This window comes from Cydia amplana, chromosome 22, assembly GCF_948474715.1.
Source record: "Cydia amplana chromosome 22, ilCydAmpl1.1, whole genome shotgun sequence".
Taxonomy (NCBI): domain Eukaryota; kingdom Metazoa; phylum Arthropoda; class Insecta; order Lepidoptera; family Tortricidae; genus Cydia; species Cydia amplana.
In genome coordinates, this window is record NC_086090.1 from 8,496,943 (window position 1) to 8,517,662 (window position 20,720).

Consider the following 20,720-nt stretch of genomic DNA (forward strand, 5'->3'; position numbering starts at 1 on the left):
AACCCTCGTTCTTTGAAACCCTCGCAACGTTCAAGATTCCATTTTTCGGAAACGTACGAACGTGTCATGCTATTTCAGTCAGTTTCCGGTACAAAGAATATTGAGGTTGACTAAAGTAGCATGACAAATACGAGCGTTTCCGAGACTGGTATATAGTAAAGTGTGGTATTTACTATAAGTATACCAGTTTCGGTTCTGATAAGTTCTAAAAACTCATGGAGTACGAGCCGGGGTTTAGTTTGAGCCCGCGACCTCCGGATTGAAAGTCGCACGACTCGCACGCTCTTCCCGTGTCAAACAGAAAACTGTATTCACGTCTTTCCTGTAGACATACACAAGAGTTAAGGGCTATAAAGGTTAATTTTCTTATTTAACCCTTATCCACGTGAAAAGGTCCTCCTTTTATTTAGAGAACTATGATAAAATCATTACTTACATGCCCACAAGCTGTTAACTATTGCCCACAGGAGAGAAAACTAGTGTGTTAGCGCTAACTGTACATTTTTCTCTCCTGTGGGCATGTAAGTAATGATTTTATGATAGTTCTCTAAATAAAAGGAGGACCTTTTTACGTGGATAAGGGTTAAATAAGAAAATTAACCTTTATAGTCCTTAACTCTTGTTTATGTCTACAGGAAAGACGTGAACACAGTTTTCTGTTTGACCGCTAGGCCACTTCTCTTTTTTTTCTCATTATTAAATGACTTCAGTTTTCATAATATGTTTTATACGGTGTTTCGGTCGAGAATCTAGCCGAATTGGTATTCGGCTTAAACCACTAAGAACCACTTGCACCATTCACTAACCCGGGGTTAACCGATTAAACCTGGAGTTACCATGATTACCGCATTCAAGTTGACACTAGATTAACGGTTTAACCGCTTAACCCCGGGTTAGTGAGCTGGTGCAATGACCCTAATCAAGGCATTCTGCAAGACCTTCTGTAATTTAAATGAATAAAATGTCATCAACATGCTTGTTCCGTCGTGATAGTTTGACAGATAACGATTTTTATTTTTATTTTTGATTGTGATAATATTTGGTTACATAAGCGTGCAAATCAATCAATACATCTTATAAAACAAAGTCCCCCGCCGCGTCTGTCTGTTTGTGTGTTTGTTTGTTCGCGATAAACTCAAAAACTACTGAACGGATTTTCATACGGCTTTCGGCTTAGAGTGATTATTGAGGAAGGTGTATAATTTGTTAACCCGTGCGAAGCCGGGGCGGGTCGCTAGTTACTATATAAAACACAAGTTAAATAATTTTATTAGAGACTTAAGTAAATATGATGAGACGGACAGCCGTTCCATAGGTACCGTAATATGTGCCTAGGTATTTGGGTTCCCACTTGGTAGGTACTTGTCCTGAAATAAATGATGTGTAAATAAATGTACGTACCTATATAGTAAAGCTTAACCCAATGCATGATTTTTTCTTTTTGCCCGAAATTAATATATGTGTTACGTAATTGTTTGCTGATTATGGGAAAAATGGTAAAAAAATTATAACATCGATTTTCACTGCGAAATCAGTTTGAAGTTGCATATGCTAAATCATATTTATGTAAATATATAATTTTCAGTAAGAGATATATGATAATTATGATAAATCCTACTATCACCAGAAAGGTACACTATTTGTGATACACCTATGATAGAGTTTTTAAATATAAAATAATTACAAAACCCAAAAAAAAAACATCCAATATCACATATTAAAAATCATCAAATTCTGGATTTTTCAAATTTTCTGACATTTCGTCTTAAAACGAATGTAATTTTTATAAATTAAAATATTGCGTAAATTTATATAAAAAAATCGGAAAGCGGATTAGTTTTTCTTATGATATCACTCTTAATATCATTATAAATAGTCCCAATTTTTGAATAAATCTTTAATTCTTTGTAATGTACGCTGCATCGTACACCATGCATTTAAGAGTTAAGTAATAAAAGTACCTCGGTAAGTAGGTACATATGTAAAAAATAACATACAATAATTGCCAATAATGTTACTAACGTATTTTAATTATTCAATTTTTGATTGATTACGATTAATTAGTGATTTTGATTAGATTAGATTGAAAAACTGATAGGTTTAGGATTAGATTGAAAAACTGATTAGATAGGTATCCAAATCCTTATTCCCTTTCTTGATGCCGCTAGAGGTATATAAAAGTAGGTACATATGTAAAAATAACTTATAATTATTGCCAATAATGTTACTGACGTATTTTAATAAGCCATTTTTTGATTTATTATAGTGATTTTGATTAGATTAGATTGAAAAACTGATATAGATGCCACATCCTTATTCCCTTCGTAGATACCGCTTGAGGTAATTTTAAACCACACTTTATAAAACAAAGTCCCCCGCCGCGTCTGTCTGTTTGTGTGTATGTATGTTCGCGATAAACTCAAAAACTAATGAACAGATTTTCATGCGGTTTTCACCTATCAATAGAGTAATTATTGAGGAAGGTTTAGGTGTATAATTTGTTAAGGTTTTGTGTAACCCTTGCGAAGCCGGGGCGGGTCGCTAGTATGTAATATGACAAGACAGCACAGTTGCGAGTGAAAAATACTTTGAGAAGACCAGAGAAGCCTATTGTAAAGATAAGATAAGATAAAAGATAGTTTATTCAAGTAGGCATAATTACAATGCGCTTACGAACGTCAAATAAAGCTATACCGGCTCCAACCCTACCTCTGCCCCATAGAAGATTTAAATCCCCCCTTCAAAGATTTAGCACAGTTATACGTAGTCATACGTAACTCGCAAGCCACGTCGCAGGGCCCGATTCGGATTTTGAACATTTATTTACAAACAAGATAATATACAGTGGTATTACTAAAAGAAATTAAAAAAAAGCGACCAAGTGCGAGTCGGACTCGCCCATGAAGGGTTCCGTATTTAGGGGATTTATGACGTATTAAAAAAAACTACTTACTAGATCTCGTTCAAACCAATTTTCGGTGGAAGTTTGCATGGTAATGTACATCATATATTTTTTTTTGTTTTATCTGTCTCTTATTTTAGAAGTTACAGGGGGGGGGGCACACATTTTACCACTTTGCCCTTTGGAAGTGTCTCTCGCGCAAACTATTCAGTTTAGAAAAAAAATATATTAGAAACCTCAATATCATTTTTGAAGACCTATCCCAAAGATAAGTACCCCACGGTTTGGTGAAAATAAAATTTTTGAGTTTCAGTTCTAAGTATGGGGAACCCCCAAAATTTATTGTTTTTTTTTTCTATTTTTGTGTGAAAATTCTAATGCGGTTCACATAATACATCTACTTACCAAGTTTCAACAGTATAGTTCTTATAGTTTCGGAAAAAAGTGGCTGTGACATACGGACGGACAGACAGACAGACAGACATGACGAATCCATAAGGTTTCCGTTTGTTGCCATTTGACTACGGAACCCTAAAAACTAGCTTAAATCTAAAATAGGCCCTTGAGGCCCTTTTGAACGATTTTCACAATGTCTAAAACGTCTCGTTAAATCTCAAAACGATTTTGAAACGATCTTAAAACGATAATTTAACGTAAACGTGACATTGGTTGCCCGAATTGAGCTGCAAAAGATATCTAGTTGAAATCTAAGTAAACTAGTTGGTATCTAGTACATATCGTATCGTTCTCTCCTCTAGAACGAATCTTGTTTTCCGAATACCGCGGACATTCTGTCATTGTCTGCAGTCAAATAAACCCCCAACAACGTACAGTCAGCAGCAATAGTTGCTAAGCGGGCGAGGTGTTCAAAATGATCTTGACGCAACTTAATTGTTAAGAGAATAAGAGCGCGTCAAGGTAATTTTGAACACCTCGCCCGCTTAGCAACTTCTGCTGCTGACTGTCCCTAGCTCTGACGTCGCCTCACTTTAGTCATGTCATGTCTCCTATGTGCTTTGAAATGGGGGAAAAACTGGAGGAGAAATAACTACAGCAATGTCTTGTTTTCCTTTAGTGTGGCAATAAAATGACATGTAGGTACCTATGTTAAATAATAGCCACAGTTCTTCAGCATTTGCTAGAGCCAACAATAAACGCACGTCATATTTATAAATATATATATATATTTTTTTTTTTTATTTATAGCTAAATAACTATTACAAAACTTCGTCAAACTGCGAAACAGTTTGTTGGCGAATGAAATAGGTACACCCAATTTATTATTACGATTAATGATTGGTAACTCAGCAACTTGTAAGTATAAACATCAATCGTATATAAATAAAGGTTAGGAGGTAAAAAGTAAAGTATGTAAATAAACAATACTGGGTCGTTCTCGCATTTCGTGCAAATCGGTGTTTTCGGAAATTTACCAAAAATGTGGTGGTGTTTTCAAATATCTGTTAATGCAAGGTTGTAACATAGGGCCTAAAGTATATGTCTCTCCAATGAACAATTCTAAAAAGGTATGTATTTTCTTTATATGTACAATTAACACCCAATTTTTTCATTCATCTCTACATGTAACGCGTAAAGATATAACTTTGACCTACATTTTAACCTTAAGATACTACTAATAGAAAATTCGTTGTTTGTTCAATAAATGACTTATTTAGTTATGTTTTAAATCGTATAATATTAGAAGCTAGAAATAAATAATAAAAACTATACAGCCTTATAAGTGTATGGTTCAAGTAATTTCTTCATTACCGACGTGAGAAATAGATTAGCTATATTTTGCTATATAGCGAGGGTATATAGCGCCTACCGCCGATGCAACACATTGTTCGTCAGTCAGTTGGCCGTGTGATCTCGTAGTGGACGACCGTGTGCCGCTGTTAGCGAAAATATATACGATCTCTCGGGTCGGGAAGGAGTGTGGTTCTCGTTAGTCTTCATCGCCATCGCGTGATTTATACAGTAAGTAGCAAGTGTACATTATTACAATTATACGTAATGAAGTGTTTTAGTGTCGCCTTTCAGATGGTTTATTCTGCAAAATTAAGGTCTGATGCCAACTGATGTAGGCGACAAAAACTTCCAAAACTTCATTCATATCGGTTTCATTCACTTCTTTTCCTTCCAATTTTACTGGGGAAGGTAATGAATGACTTAAGAAGGTAATGATAATATATTCGAGGCAGTGCATTTAATGGAAAGAGGCTTAGTTATTATAAATATTACGTTGTTATCAACATTTAAAAATGTATATGATAATAGGGGAGCCCAACCGGGGAGCCTTTGTAGTCTAAGATGGTCGACCTTCACCGATATGTCTGACGTATGAAACTTACATATTATGAAAGAAAATATGTTCCTGAACATAAATAAATAGGGTTGCTTAAAGAAATATGGTCAAGACTATTTTTAATTATTTTTTGAAAAAAAAATTTTTTCTTCAAATTTCACCGATCTGTCTGACAAACGAAATAAGTTCCAATGGAAAGTATACAACTTGTACAATATAAATCAACTAGGTTGCCTATCTTTTTCCGGTCACTACTATATGGTTGTAGGGTTGCTTGCGAAAATCCGGTCACAAATAAGGGTTGCCAGGCTTTTAAATAAAATAAGAAGGGAAAACTTTTAGCGATAACTCATAAACGGCTTAACTTATCAAGTTTGTTTGAATGAGATGAGAGAATGAGAGAAAAAAATTACATAGGTACAAAACGCGAATGATTTAAATATATTTTGTCTATGCTAATTTTTGAAAATTTGAAAACTATGTTTTATGTGATATGGTGCGCAGATGATCAAACCGACTTAACAAACACTTGGGGTTGACAATCTCGACTTATAATGATGATAAGTAAATGGTAAATGTACCATCTAGCTTGAACATTATAAGTTGAGATTGTCAACCCCAAGTGTATGTCAAGTCGGTTTGATCATCTCCGCAGTGCTTAAGACACATGTTTTTAATATTGTTGATTTTAATTGGTGTTAATTTTCTTGAAATGCAGTTTTTTTATGTTCGATTTCATAAGTTTGTTTCATTACCGTCCACTGATAAAATTACCATCTCGGCCGAATTCATTACCAGCGCGTAGTTCATTACCAGTAGCCTTATTAAATGAAAAGTAATAACGTTACAAAGGTGCCTTTAGCAGAAAAATGTTAATAAATGAATCCACAAATTGACGAAACTCAAAAGTTTACCATTTAAAAGAAAAATTACAAATCGAGAGAATCTCACCGATTTGCACGAAATGAGAGAATGACCCTACTATGCAAATTATTCAGTAGCATGCACATTAAGGCAATTCATGTACAGTGATTATTCTGTCACATAAATTTTCTTAAAGGGAAAATGGACGAGGCTTTTCATGAGTCAGTAGGGACATACCCTTACGCATACTTCTTATTGTACTTGACATTGGTTCTCCTTAGCTTACGAAATCTCATATTTATGAGGTATTTCATTGTTATACATACTGTGGAAATTCCCATATTCATTACCATCACTGAAAAGCCCGTATATCTAATTTTATATAGGATGGGTACGATGAATGTCGTCATCTCCATACTACAACCTACAATCTTAAAACTAGAGATGGGCCGAATATTCGGTAATTATTCGGTATTCGGCATATTTTTCAATGTTCGTATTCTGCCGAATAGTTCGGTTCGAATTGCCGAATATTTACCGAATAAACGAAGGTTTTTTTAAGGGCGTCCGCTAGTCAGCGCGGATGCACTTCGCGATCAGGTCTTAGAAGTTTCCGTTTTCTCTGTCACTTATTACTTCCCTATTACATTACCCTAATCACTTCTTCATTGGAGTAAAAGAGAAAGATCCCCGCAATTTGCGAAATTCGGGTTTCGCGGTAGCCCCTCCTTTCGGTCGGGAGAAGAAGGGTCAAAAACACGTTATGAGTGCAGACCGCGGACCTGAATCCTAATAAATGAACTTGTTTTCAGCGTTTTAGCTCCGAATATTCGTATTCGGCAAAGACCATATTCGGGCCATCTCTACTTAAAACGCAAAATTAAACTATATACCTAATCGAGGCACTTTCAACTTAATACACTTAACACGATACAGGAAATCCTCATCCTCACTCATCGACTTACGTCATAGGTGAAAAAACGATAAAATATTTCGATACGGTGACATACCAAAAATGATTCGTAGAATAGATAAGTTCAAGCTTTTTTACTAATGGCTAATATCCTTCTTATTTCGAGGAAAACCAATATTTACTCATAGGAAATTGATAAAACAACGACTATATAATTATTTATTGACAAACTTAAATAAATGTCATATACCTACACGCACTTTATATAACATAAACATCATTTCCATTACTCACTTTCTGACGATAAATAATTTGTATTTGTATACCTACTAAGAAAAAACCGGCCAAGTGCGAGTCGGACTCGCGCACGGAGGGTTCCGCACCATCAACAAAAAACAAGCAAAAAAACGGTCACCCATCCAAGTACTGACCCCGCCCGACGTTGCTTAACTTCGGTCAAAATTCACGTTTGTTGTATGGGAGCTCCACTTAAATCTTTATTTTATTCTGTTTTTAGTATTTGTTGTTATAGCGGCAACAGAAATACATCATCTGTGAAAATTTAAACTGTCTAGCTATCACGGTTCGTGAGATACAGCCTGGTGACAGACGGACGGACGGACGGACGGACGGACAGCGGAGTCTTAGTAATAGGGTCCCGTTTTTACCCTTTGAGTACGGAACCCTAAAAAGTGACCAAGGCCTCCCGTGCTGGGGCTGGAAACGAACCAGCGTCCTCTGCGCAGGTGCCTGTGCCATTAGGCCACCGGGCCACAGCGGCATTTTCCACCCTGGGGCATTGAGGGCCTTGGTCACTTTTTCTTATAGTTCGTTTTTTTAGCATTAGAAAAAGACTAAGCGATCTTGAAGTGTTTTTAATTACAAAACGCTTTTTAAAAATCAGTAAATCAGTTACTTATTAAAGCAAAAAATAATCGTATTGATTCATAATTGTTACACTACAAATGATACACTACATTGTACGAAAAATCCATTTGCATTATGTGACTGTTTGTGTTCTAAATAAATTAAAAAAAAAAAAAAAAAAACATTGTTAGGCATTTGCCGTGACTTATTTTCCAAAGTGTTTTTCAAAAAAAAAGACACGTCAAGATTGTTTACCTTTTTTGTAATGCTAAAAAAACGAACTATAGTGTAAGACATTTTAGGTATATACCTAGTACCTACCTAGTGTTTCTACTTGAAATTTCACAAATTAAAATATTTTCTGAAAATAATTTTATTTCTTCTAATACTTCTAATAGTAAGAAAATATTGTCAGACTTTTTTCATTCATCATTCATTTCATTCGCTTCTTCGTATAATGGAAGAACTCGATCACCTCGATCCTCGGGACATACCCTATAATGACTCCATTGTTTTTACCTTGCGAGATGTCCTTGTGTGTATATGTATGAGTACATATGTATTTGTACTGTTTGTAACGTCTCGATTTCGGGGATTTTTATAAACCTTTTTAAATTCTGTTCATATGTTGTCTGAAAATTGAATCACGGAAGCAATTTATGGTCTTCGGGTGTCCCCTTTCAAAGATGACTGATGAGAATGAAATCATCACGCACTTCATCGTCATAGACAGAAATTTCAGGGCTATAACCGCGAAAATCGAAGTTCGCAAATTGCGGGCAACCTCTGTCACTTAAATTACCTACGCCTTCATTGGAGTATAAGCAGGCGTGGCTCACTCCGCGACTTCGTCACTTTGCTACAGGTAGCTAAAAGTACATCCGTTCCACACCAATTTTGGTGGCTAGCCATAAGCCGCGCGTGACGCCATAAGGCCAGCATATCTGTCCTGATCGTGACAGACGCGTTTTGTTAGAGAGTGAGTCTTCTGTACCTAGTAATATTATTTATTCTGTGGTATAAGAGAAAGATCCCCGCAATTTTCGAATTTTGGTTTCCACGGTAGGCCTTCAGAAGCCTAGGCCCGGATTCTGATCGTTCTAGCATGAGTCCAGATCCGGATATTGAGACCTAGAGCCTAGACACTTAGTATGGCACCTAGAATTTAGGGGAGCCTCTTTCTCCATCTAAAAGCCATTGCTAGGTTGCCTGGGCCCCTATTAGGCCCGGCCGTTGTGGGCCTAGGCGGAAATTCGGCCCTGTATGAGTCATTGTTTATTGACGCAAAATCGGCTATAAAAATCCGGCCATCATATGTGACGTTCCACGACGAAAGGTACCTTATGCTTATGGCGGTCAGCGCTTACGCCATTATTGGCGGTGCCCCACGCCCCAATACCCCACCAATACTAATGCGGTAACGGTATATACTACGCGACGTAAGCGCCGACCGCCATAATGTACCTTTGGTCGTGAAACGTCACATATCCCTGTTGTAAGGTTAAGATGAGCGCGCTTTTGCAAGCGAGACAACATGTGGCTTTCCATACAGAAGGGTCCTTATGCTTCAAATACAAAAAGGACATCTAAATTAAATCTCAATAATGTCAAAGTCTGCCTTAAATGTCAAGAAATTACTAAATAAAACAAGTCCAGGAACGGATATTGCTACATCTCATGCACAAAAGCACAGTACACACAACATGAGCATCATTACCTAAGTTAGATTTATAAGATAGATAGATAGATAGATAGATAGATAAACCATTTATTAGCTTGCCACAATACACACATTGACAGAAAAAACAGAAACAATATATAACAATATCAAACTAAAACTAAAATCAGGAACAAGATGTATCAATAAATGTGCTGTGTGCGTTGCAGCAAAACAAAAGGGTTCTGGCTCAGTAATACGCTCCACTCTTTCGGGTGAAGCACTGATAATTCTGCTAGAACCCAGATCACGGACAGATTATCGAGTAAAAATTAATAATACAAAAATACAAAAATATTTAGAAACTTGCCTATTAAATAATAAATTAGCTACGGATTGTGTAAAAGTGTGGTGCCTGTTAGTGTATATGTAGTATGATATGGATGGGGGATAGAAAACGGCCTACAATAACATAAAGTATTGTACACATAGGTACAGACTAGATCCGGTAATCTGCAACCAAATACCCGTGCGGAATTCCTATATTTTGTTTATTTAAAAGGTATATTTTAAAATGAAACTTAAACGATTGTTTTGTTTTAAGACATCTTAATGGTGGAGGGATATTATTCCAGCACTTGGTTGCGAGATACCGGAAACAGCCTGTAAAAGCGACAGTTTTGTGTGGGTGTGTTTCTAAAAGACAACGCCTGGTGGATCTAGTACCATGTCGTCTGTGGAATGAAGAAACGTGTATTTTCGAATATAAATATTCCGGTTTTTTGTCGTTCAGGACACTAAACAAAAGACTTGCAAGGTGTAGGTGTCTGCGAGATGTCATATTAAGTATTGAAGCCTTATTTAGATGCGGTGTAATGTGACTCCTAGGCGGGACTGAATAACAAAAACGGTAACAGGCATTCTGAACTCGCTGTATAAGACGACGAGTTTTGTCTTGTAGACGTGGCCCATACACTATGTCCCCGTAATTTAGTTTGGAGAGAACTAGTGATTCGCATAGAGTCTTACGTACTTCCTCACTTAAGAGGTTTCGAATTTGGTATAAGACTTTCAGGCGAAAAAAGCACGACTTGACCAACTCTCTCACATGTTTTTCGAACCGCAACTGGCTGTCGATCACGAGACCTAAGTTCCTAGCCTCCTCCACTCGTTCTATTAATGAACCTCCTATTTTTATCTTTGGATCAAGATCCAAAATTTTTGATCTTTGTGATTTGGAACCTAATACTATGAACTTTGATTTGAGAGGGTTCAGTAATAATCCATTTTTATCAGCCCAAGTAGATATACTTTCCAGATCCGCATTTATTTTGTCAATTGATTCGGCTAGGTCACTAGGACGGGTTGAAAAGTACAGTTGTACGTCATCAGCATATAGGTGGTATTTGCAGAAATTAATACTTTTTATTATATCTGCACAGTAAATAATAAATAACAGTGGACCAAGTATAGAGCCCTGGGGGACTCCCCGGGTTAAAGATCTGGCGTCAGAAACCGAAGGAATACCATTTTCGTTTGACAGTTTGACAGACTGCGTTCGCTCGCCAAGATAACTACTAAACCAAGCTAATGACTTTAAGTCTACTCCATAGTAACTCAGTTTTGAGAGTAGCAAGGCAATATTTATGCAGTCAAAAGCGCGCGAAAAATCTAAAAGTACCAAACAGGTACCCTTACCTGAATCCTGTTCAGAAAGAACATTATCAACGACATCAATTAGAGCAGTTATGGTACCCATTCCCTTACGAAAGCCTGATTGCATTTGAGGTAGGATATTTGTGTCCTCTACATACTGGTATAATTGATCGTAAACAGCTTTTTCTAGTATCTTAGATAAGAATGGTAATATGCTTATTGGCCTAAGGTCTTTAAGTTCGTATGCATTATCCACCTTAGGCAATGGAGTAACCAAAGCAGATTTCCAGATAGCTGGCACCTCACCGGTAAGAATTGACCTATTAATAATAGCAGTGATCACAGATAATGTACGGGGTAATGTGAGCACAACCATGTCCCTACAGATAGAGTCAACACCAACTGCATTCGTTGTAACAGATAATATATATTTTCCAACCTGTTGCTCGTCGACAGGTTTAAGACTGAAAATTGAATCCCCAAATCGGTTACATTCAAAGTCCATTATTGTTGATAGCGAAACCCTATCACAGCCAGGAACATTGAGAAAGTGGTCATTGATCATATTAGGATCATTAAAACGATCAGAGAGACCCTGTCGGCTATTAGAGTCATCTAATACCGTTTTTTTAAGATTTTTCCATAGGGACTTCGAATCCCTACATTGAGAATTTATCTGGGTATTATAATAGGATTGTTTTTCATGAAAAATGCTCTTAACAACAAGTTTTTTTAAGTCATTGTAGTATTTTTTACTGCTATCTGTTCTGGACTTCCTATATTTCAAATGAGCCTTATTGCGCTTATCAATCATTACCTTAATAGTATTAGTTATCCAGGGCAAGTTACGATTTTTTCTTATTGTTAATGATTTTATTGGTGCGTGCTTATCATACAACGTTATTAACAATTTATTGAATAAATCTAACATACACTCGACCGAAGGGATATTCAATATAGATTCCCAATGTATAGACTGCAAATCCCTATCAAATTCTGCAATATTAATATCTTTTATTGGCCTATACGTAATTAATTTCGGGATTGTTTTGGGTTTTTTAATTGGCACGGTGGCTGTTACCATACAGTGGCCGAGAGAACCCGTTATGTTTGAGACCCACAATTCGCTGACAGGAGCATTTGTACATACCACGTCAATAAGAGTCTCATTGTCAACTGAGTAGTGCGTAGGTTCTGTCACCACTTGTTTCATACCGAGATAATCGAGAAAGCTTGTGAATTTTGCTACATTACTATTACCAGTATCAAGCATATTGATATTAAAATCTCCAAGTAAAATTACATAGTCATGTTTGGAAAAGTGAGTTATGGACTCTGTCAGGGAATCAAAAAATAAGTCAACATTCACCCAGTTCGGACGATACGCTGTACCTACAATAAAACTACGGCGATTAAGTGTCATAGATAACCACATTTGTTCCACATTTGCAACTGGGTGGGTAGACCGGCGCGCGCGCACACCGTGTTTGATGTAAAAACTTACCCCGCCGCCGCGGCCGCCGCGCATAGCATTGGGTCGCGGAGCGTTGATAAATTTATATCCGGGGACTACCGGCGCTCGTTTTTCCTGGCCCTGTCTGATCCACGATTCGTTGATTGCGACTATGTCTGCCTCATATTTATCCATTGCAATTAGAAAGTCATCGTGTCCAGTTGTAAGAGATCCCGCGTTAAAGAGACCTAATTTAAGAAATTTAGTTTTAGTACCCATCCCTAATAGTCACATTAAACATTGTTTGGCTGGTATAGTAATAAGATAGCGTACAACGCGGTAGCATAACCTCAAATACTGATTCAATATTCGGAATAGATAGTAATGTGTGTATAATCGTGTGGATGTGGTGATATATGTGTTTAAAGTAATTAAAAGTGTTGTATAGTGCATTACATGTGTTATTGTAACGGCAAAATATAGTGTACAATCCCTTGGAGCGTATTTGGTGACCCACAACAATTGCTATTACTGCAACGCACTCAAGAAACAAATTCAAAACAAACCAGCGATAATACCAATTAATATAAGATTTACAATTAATAAAAATATGAAATCTGTCTACATACAACAAAAATACCAAAAATAGAGTATCCAATCGAAAAGCGGTAATTAATGAGTGCCTATATAGTGTTTCAACGAGTGCTAAAAAGTCTAATGATAAATCAAAGCTTTTATACATGAGATCAAATATCGAGTGTACCAAAAACACGGCTCAAATCCAGCTCTGTTTGTATGCGATGTCGCGGAGATTCCGAGCCAGGACGTTGACGCACGTAAATCCTACCATCGCGAGTCCATACATATCGCCAGCCGTAGTGTTCCTTGAGCTGCCTTGCCTTCTGGAATAGTCTTCGGTTGAAGTGAGTCAGCCGCTCGTTGACATAAAAGCGGCAGTTATGACCAGGCAGGCCGGTGCCCTCCGTAGTGACTCCGCGACGTACCCGTGCCGCCTGCAGCAGCTGGTCGCGCACGGCGCGGCGCGCCAGCCGCACCACCAGTGGCCGCGGGCGGGACGGCGCACCCTGGACACCCTCGTTCAGCTGCGCGGCACGACCCACGCGTGTCGCGTCGACGATGTCGTGCTCCGAGAGAGTGACCCCAAGTTTCTGGCCGAGAGTAGTGACTATGTGCACCGTATTCTCTCCGTTTTGTTCAGGTACGCTAGATATTTCTAAATCGTTTAACAACAGATCCTGATCTCTATTATTTATGTCCGTTCTCAATTGGACAATGGTGTCCAGAAGTGACTTGTCCGTGTTATGACTTTCATTACTATTTGAGGTGTCGTTTTCAAGCTTTTCTACGCGAGCACATAAATTATCGATTCGCCCATCACATTTATCGATCTTTGTAGTCAGGTTTGTCATAGTCGTACGAAGGGCCTGGATTTCGTAACTCATTGCACGCATTTCTTGACGAAAAAGACGAAATTCTGTCACCAACTGCTGAATATCGCTGCCACCGGTAGTGTCCAACAAAGCTCCATACCTGGTGGTGTCGTTTAAACCTTGACTGTCAGTATAGGACATGTCCATGACCGAGCTGTCGAGCATGCAGGCCCCAGCTTCACGGGGGCAGGTGGCCCCCCTGTGCACAGTAACATTGGCGTTGTCGCCGCGCACCGGTGTATTAGTATTGTCTAACCTAGGTTCGGAGCTTTTGCACTCAACACACTTCCACGAATACTTTTGTGCGGGTCCCATTGTCTTATAAAAGTCATTAGAATAATTTGTACAAAGAAGACAGTAAGATTTTTGGCAGTTATGACAGTTCAAAAATCTCTCATCGCCTAAGTTGTTGAAACATCCCGCACAGGCTGCCATTGCAAAGTGTGACTTATGCGTCAGTAATAAAGTCCTATTTCTGGTGATTGTCTCTCGCACACTGTTTATGCGCGAGCGCAGGTGTTAACAGCTGATTGGCTGACAGCGGTCAGCTGATCCGCACGAATATAAGTCCGGTTCGGCAACTATACGTCGATTTTAAACTATAATTTCTTTTAACACGTTAATGTTTATACACCAAACACTATTTATTTAGTTTACCACTAATGTTAGTTATATATTTTCACTGCTTGTGGGCTGCAAAGCTACTTTTGTAATTTTAATAGGAAATTAACACGGAGCTATTTAAAAGTACGTTTGACAGTTCTGACGTACGTCACGTGATTATAAGAAAGTGTCTTTTCATTTTTGTAAGGTCCTGGCAGAACATCAGCGATGTGGCTTGCCGCATCATCATGCTGAGCCAGCGCCTATTCTCTGCCACGACACATCATCTTCCTCGCGTTGTCCCGGCATTTTGCCACGGCTCATGGGAGCCTGGGGTCCGCTTGGCAACTAATCCTAGTAATTGGCGTGGGCACTAGTTTTTACGAAAGCGACTGCCATCTGACCTTCCAACCCAGAGGGTAAACTAGGCCCGTATTGGGATTAGTCCGGTTTCCTTTCCTCACGATGTTTTCCTTCACCGAAAAGAGACTGGTAAATATCAAATTATATTTCGTACATAAGTTCCGAAAAACTCATTGGTACGAGCCGGGGTTTGAACCCGCGACCTCCGGATTGCAAGTCGCACGCTCTTACCGCTAGGCCACCAGCGCTCTCTCTGCCACGACACATGGTTTTGTATTTGTATTATTTACTTTTATTTTAAAAATTGTAAACTATTGTTTAATTAAGTAAATACTAAGCTGCATGTCTTCTTTTTATCTATGTACCATGTACCTATGAATGAATACAGTTTTTATCTATCTATCTATCTATCTACATTTCCATCTGAAATTCCAACAGAAATTCAGGTGATCCCTGATGGAAGGCCGCATATACATAATCCAGCCTAGCAACGCATCCCTCGGGCTGTCTGTGACCTCTCAAGGCCAAACCGTTATCGATCGGAGGTCCGTAAGGTCACGGTCAGGTAAATATAGAAACGCTTAGGCAATCTAGCCTAGCTAGAAAGCGGGGCGCCATGCAGCTGGTACAAGTTCTATTAGCTTGTAAAATGTCTTGAAATCTAGATATTAAACTGACTTTTGACTTTATGTCGTTTGTCTATCATGTCTTATTTAATTTAGACTCAATTGCTCAACGGTTGACTGGAAGAGATCCCGTATAGGGATAAGTTCGCCTTTGTACATATTATATATTTAGTTTCATTGTATTTTAATTTAACCTGTGTACAATAAAGTGTTTACAACTTTACATAGAAACATACATGTACTTTTTTGTAGTACGAGTTTACTAATCTTAGTGATTAATTCGGTTTCCTCACGATGTTTTCCTTCAGCGCAAAGTGACTTGTAAATATCAAATGACATATTGTTAGATAGGTAAGTATTAAGTTCCGAAAACATTGGTTGGAGCCAGGATTTGAACCACGACCTCCGGATTGAGTCGCAAGTACCTCTGCCAGCAGTTTGACACTGACATAATACCCTAGCGTGTGCGTAACTTACTTTCTATGCATCTCGTTCGTACTCGCATATTAGTGCGAGCGAGATCTATAGAAAGTAAGTTACGTAGACGTTATCAAAATATGTCAGTGTGACACTGCTAAGGCAGTCCTGGTAAGACTACAGCTTTTACCGATAGGCTACCGCAGGGGCCCGTTTCTCAAAAGCTTGTAACTTGTAATACAAACGGATGTCACTTTTTGACAGCATTTATTAGAAAGGGACTTCCACTTGTATTACAAGTTACAAGATTTTGAGAAACGGGCCCCAACGCTTTTTATGCCTCTTAGTATTTTTTGTATGTACAGTTGGTTTTCCTTCCGGAAATACAGACCATGTACCTAATTAGATAAATCTAGGTAACCTTTAACAACTGTACCTAGATACAAGGGTCAATAAATAAGGTGACCAACACACAGCCGTCACATTTTCCAGCTGGGCAGGAAAACCGCGTGTGCCTAGTTATGCCTATAAATAGACCTATTAAGCAATTTTCTATTCTAATCACGGTTATGTGAGGAAAATGGAAAACACGTTTTGCATGTTTGGGTAATCCCTGGGCAAAGAGAATAGTGTATAGAGGCAAAAAGTTGATCCCCATAAAGATTTCATGCTTAATACGTCGTCACAAAACTGACAGTGATTATAATTAACTTTTCACTTTTTTAAAACTTGGGTAGGTACACTTTTTTCTAAAAACTTCCATATTACATACAAGTTCTTACCGATTACATGTAAAGAATGAATTACATAAACATGAATGTCTTCTATCTATAGAATGAACGAATGCTATGTTACGGCTAGTATGTCATAATTTCGACATTGCTTCTAAGTGGTAGCGTGGCCGAGCGGTCTAAGGCGCTGGTTTAAGGCACCAGTCTCTTCGGAGGCGTGGGTTCGAATCCCACCGCTGCCAAGAATTTTTTGCTTTTTATTTTTTGTAAATATTATTTTTTAAGGCAAGTAGTTTTTTTTTTTCATTGATATTCCTTCCATTTATTTTCTGTTCTGCTTTAATATATTACAGTACATATGGGACTACTTTTCCGCACTAGTGCGTAAAATAGTACTTTTTGTAAATTAAATTTGTAAATTAATCGCCACTCGTTTCGAATTCCTCTTTTTCGCACTTGTATCGAAAATAACTAATAATAGTTGCACAACGTTGAAACATAATTTAAAAAGTAGTGCTAGTGCCAGTATAATAATGAATAAACCCACGATTTGATAAGTTGTCCACTTGATACTTAATTAAAATGATATAATATAGGGAGGATAAATTATAACTGTAAAGTAAATACAGTGTATGAAACCACGTGGTCATCATGCGAGGCGAACAAAATATCGATTCTAGACTCTCCGTCCACATTTTTGTAGGCACCTAGGTTTTCACAGAACATCTAGATAATTTCTAAGAACAAAAAGTCCAATCTATACATCGATGCAACATCCAAAAAATCTCTACACACGACATTCACTAGGTATGCAGTTATGCACTGTGTTCTAACAAAAAAAGCACGTTGTTAAACTCATTTCACGTAAAAATAAAACAAACTCACTACTTTTCTACACGTTCTAGTCACATTTCGCCGTATTTTACGGACTCACCATTACATGGTCGGATAAATCGTCCACGCCGTTCGGTAACTGACGTCAAACTGAATGTCGGCGATTTTTCGGTAAAGCAGACATTCGATTTTTGAAAACAGCTGAGACCAGCCTTAATAGACCTTTACGAACCCTAACCTTATACGATTTACGGTTCAAACGATTAAAACGCGGTGTCTAGCCAATATGGCCGCCGGTGTCAGAGGTCACTGCCGCGCCACACTGCAAATTCAAAAACCGAACTCTTTCACACCCTAAAAACTTTACCATATAAAACTGAGCGCTATAAACCTTTTTATAATATTTTAAGTGTCCATAACTACATTCTAGGCGCTGCATTCGGTGAAAACTAGATTATTTACGCCATAGTTCGATGTTTGCGACGCGCTCAATACGCATGCGCCAAGTTTAAGGCCAGGGGTGAAATTGACAATTGGAAAATGGCGGCTGAATGGACAAGTTTTGAGGTTATAAATAGTACATCTCCGATTTGTTTGTCTGTTTCCTAATAAATAAAAGTTAACACTTGACCCAGATGCGCGTTGCACTGGCACGTCTCAAATATTGCGTAAAATGAAATGAAAGGTACGCCGGCAAGGTTCTGCTGGTAAACACCATGATATTCTAAATTTAAATTTAGCTCTATGGTCGCGGCAAAGTAATTAATAGTTATTTGTTTTACAAGTTGTTGTTTAACCGCTCGTGCTAATATTGATACCCGAGCAAGCGAAAGATTCCAGAATTGAACCACGAGCATAGGGAGTGGTTCGAAAAATGGAATCTTGAGCGTTGCGAGGGTTTCAAAGCACGAGGGTTAAACAAAATTTGCCCCCGAGTGAAACACAACATTTTTCACCACACCAAACATGCCTACACCAACCCGAACCAAATATTAAATGTAAAATATCAAACAAAATTAAACCAAAACAAATCCAAATGAATGTTATTAAATATTTATCATCCAAAATCATCATTTAAAAGTCATTTCTACCAGCAAACATAAGAAAACAACTCAAAATTTGCATTTGATTACTTTGCCTCACATGTGAATAAAATGCAACTTTGCTATCGGTTTTATTAGTTACTACAACAGTACAGTGCAGTTATGAAATTATTTATTGTGACATAAAAATACAAACTAAACTAAGTACAGTCGACGTCAAAGATATATTTACAATTGAAAGTTACAAAAAAATCTTTACATTAAAATAAGTTGCCATGTAATGTGACAAGTACTTGTTTACGTGATATATTACAGTTTTATATTTTCACACAATGTGCCCAAAATATGTTTACACTATTTAATCCATGTAGTTTGCCCCTTTTTCTGACGTAGGTATGTTCATTTACATGACAAGTTACAGAATAATATTTACACCTAATGTGTCAAACGTGATACACGTCAAGAGCAACATTTCTGTTTTTACGTTTCATGATGCATAAAAACTTTTACGCATTCTGCTACAAAAACATATTTACACAATTCACCTGTTTATTTACTAATTTCTTTATAATTCACCTATTTCATTCTGGCCTACTTTTTATTTATGAAACCTCCTTGCTATAATTTTTTTTACCTTCTTACTTATTTTTATTAATTCATATTAAGAATATTCATATTAGCTTTTGCGTTTGACATGGCGCCGAAAAGGGTTAACTTATAATTCTTCAGTATCTATGCATTTACAAAATAACCGGCCAAGGGCGAGTCGGATTCGTCCATTAAGGGTTCTGTACAATTGGCAAAAAATCACGTTTGTTGTATGGGAGCTCCACTTAAATATTTATTTTATTCTGATTTTAGTATTTGTTATTAAAGTTAACGGCACAGAAATACATCGTCTGAAAGTTTTAACTATTTGTGAGATAGATGCAGTCTGGTGACAGACAGACAGACGAACGGACAGTAGAGGTTTAGTAATTGGGTCGGTTTTAACCTTTGGGTACGAAACCCTGAAAATCAAAAATACTGAAAATGGTTTAAATGTAAACATCGGAATTACATACTCGACATAGCATTGACGTCATCTAAACGAACGAGACAAACAGACCATTTGACAGTATGGTACTCTTTTCGACGATTGTCATTATTTGAAATTATAATGCAGCTTTCAAATGTTTGTAAAGATATTTATTTAGCAGGAGGTATAAAACTGTTTATGTATGGTTGATTGTAAATATTACATTAGATCTTTTAGATCTTTACATGCAATTTAATTTGGTACATTAAGAGTAAATATTATTCTGTAACTTGTCATGTAAACGAACATACGTCATAAAAAGGGGCAAACTACACGGATTAAATAGTGTAAACATATTTTGGGCACATTGTGTGAAAATATAAAACTGTAATATATCACGTAAACAAGTACTTGTCACATTACATGGCAACTTATTTTAATGTAAAGATTTTTTTGTAACTTTCAATTGTAAATATATCTTTGACGTCGACTGTACATGCATTATAAAACTAAAAATAATCTTAGAAATAAACTTATAAATAAAAAATGCTACCTAGGTCGCTGTCGTGAGTTATGGTCCCCAGAAGACTGGCAGCGTTACCTCTTTGAATGACCAGACTATCGGTTTTTGAAGTGCAAAGTAAGTCTTTCCGAGCTGGTGTGGTGAAAACATTGTTATCATACGGATTTTTATAAAGTAACTGCAACAATACGTCGCTGCAAGAGTACGTCGGGCTATAGAAGTCTGACTTCGTACATAATACCTACTATTACTGGAATTAATGGAATAGATGGATGAACTAATTTTGGGTGCTTTTAAAGAGTTTTAAGTGCCTGATTAGGCCCTTAACCTTAACAAAACACTCGTTGCTTAAGTTCGTGCGCACTTGATTTCGCTTGTTGAGTTGAAGCGAAGCCCAAATAACATATGTATACTATAGGTCCATGTTACTAATCTATGGCGAAGCCTGCCAGCCTCATACAGTATAGTATATACATCATACATAAACGATC

General features: G+C 37.4%; 2 protein-coding genes and 1 non-coding gene across 3 annotated transcripts in view; 1 reads left to right on the plus strand and 2 right to left on the minus strand.

Moving 5' to 3' along the window:
* Positions 1 to 18,196, minus strand: part of LOC134658294 (solute carrier family 41 member 1) — an 87,730-nt gene extending 69,534 nt beyond the window's left edge. Inside the window, exon 1 of the mRNA XM_063513915.1 lies at positions 17,746 to 18,196. The gene's annotated coding sequence lies outside the window, so the exon portion shown is untranslated. The remainder of the gene's footprint in view (positions 1 to 17,745) is intronic.
* Positions 13,301 to 14,703, minus strand: LOC134658450 (uncharacterized). Its single transcript, XM_063514130.1, has one exon. The coding sequence runs from the start codon at positions 14,504 to 14,506 to the stop codon at positions 13,367 to 13,369; it is 1,140 nt and encodes a 379-aa protein (XP_063370200.1). The 5' UTR covers positions 14,507 to 14,703; the 3' UTR covers positions 13,301 to 13,366.
* Trnal-aag (transfer RNA leucine (anticodon AAG)) lies at positions 16,972 to 17,053 on the plus strand. Its single transcript has one exon. It is a non-coding gene; the product is annotated as a tRNA-Leu (tRNA).
* Positions 18,197 to 20,720: the final 2,524 nt, after the last annotated feature.

Bases quoted from the DNA above. Each gene is read 5' to 3' on its own strand.
- LOC134658450 (XM_063514130.1), bottom strand. From the start codon at position 14,506: ATGGCAGCCTGTGCGGGATGTTTCAACAACTTAGGCGATGAGAGATTT.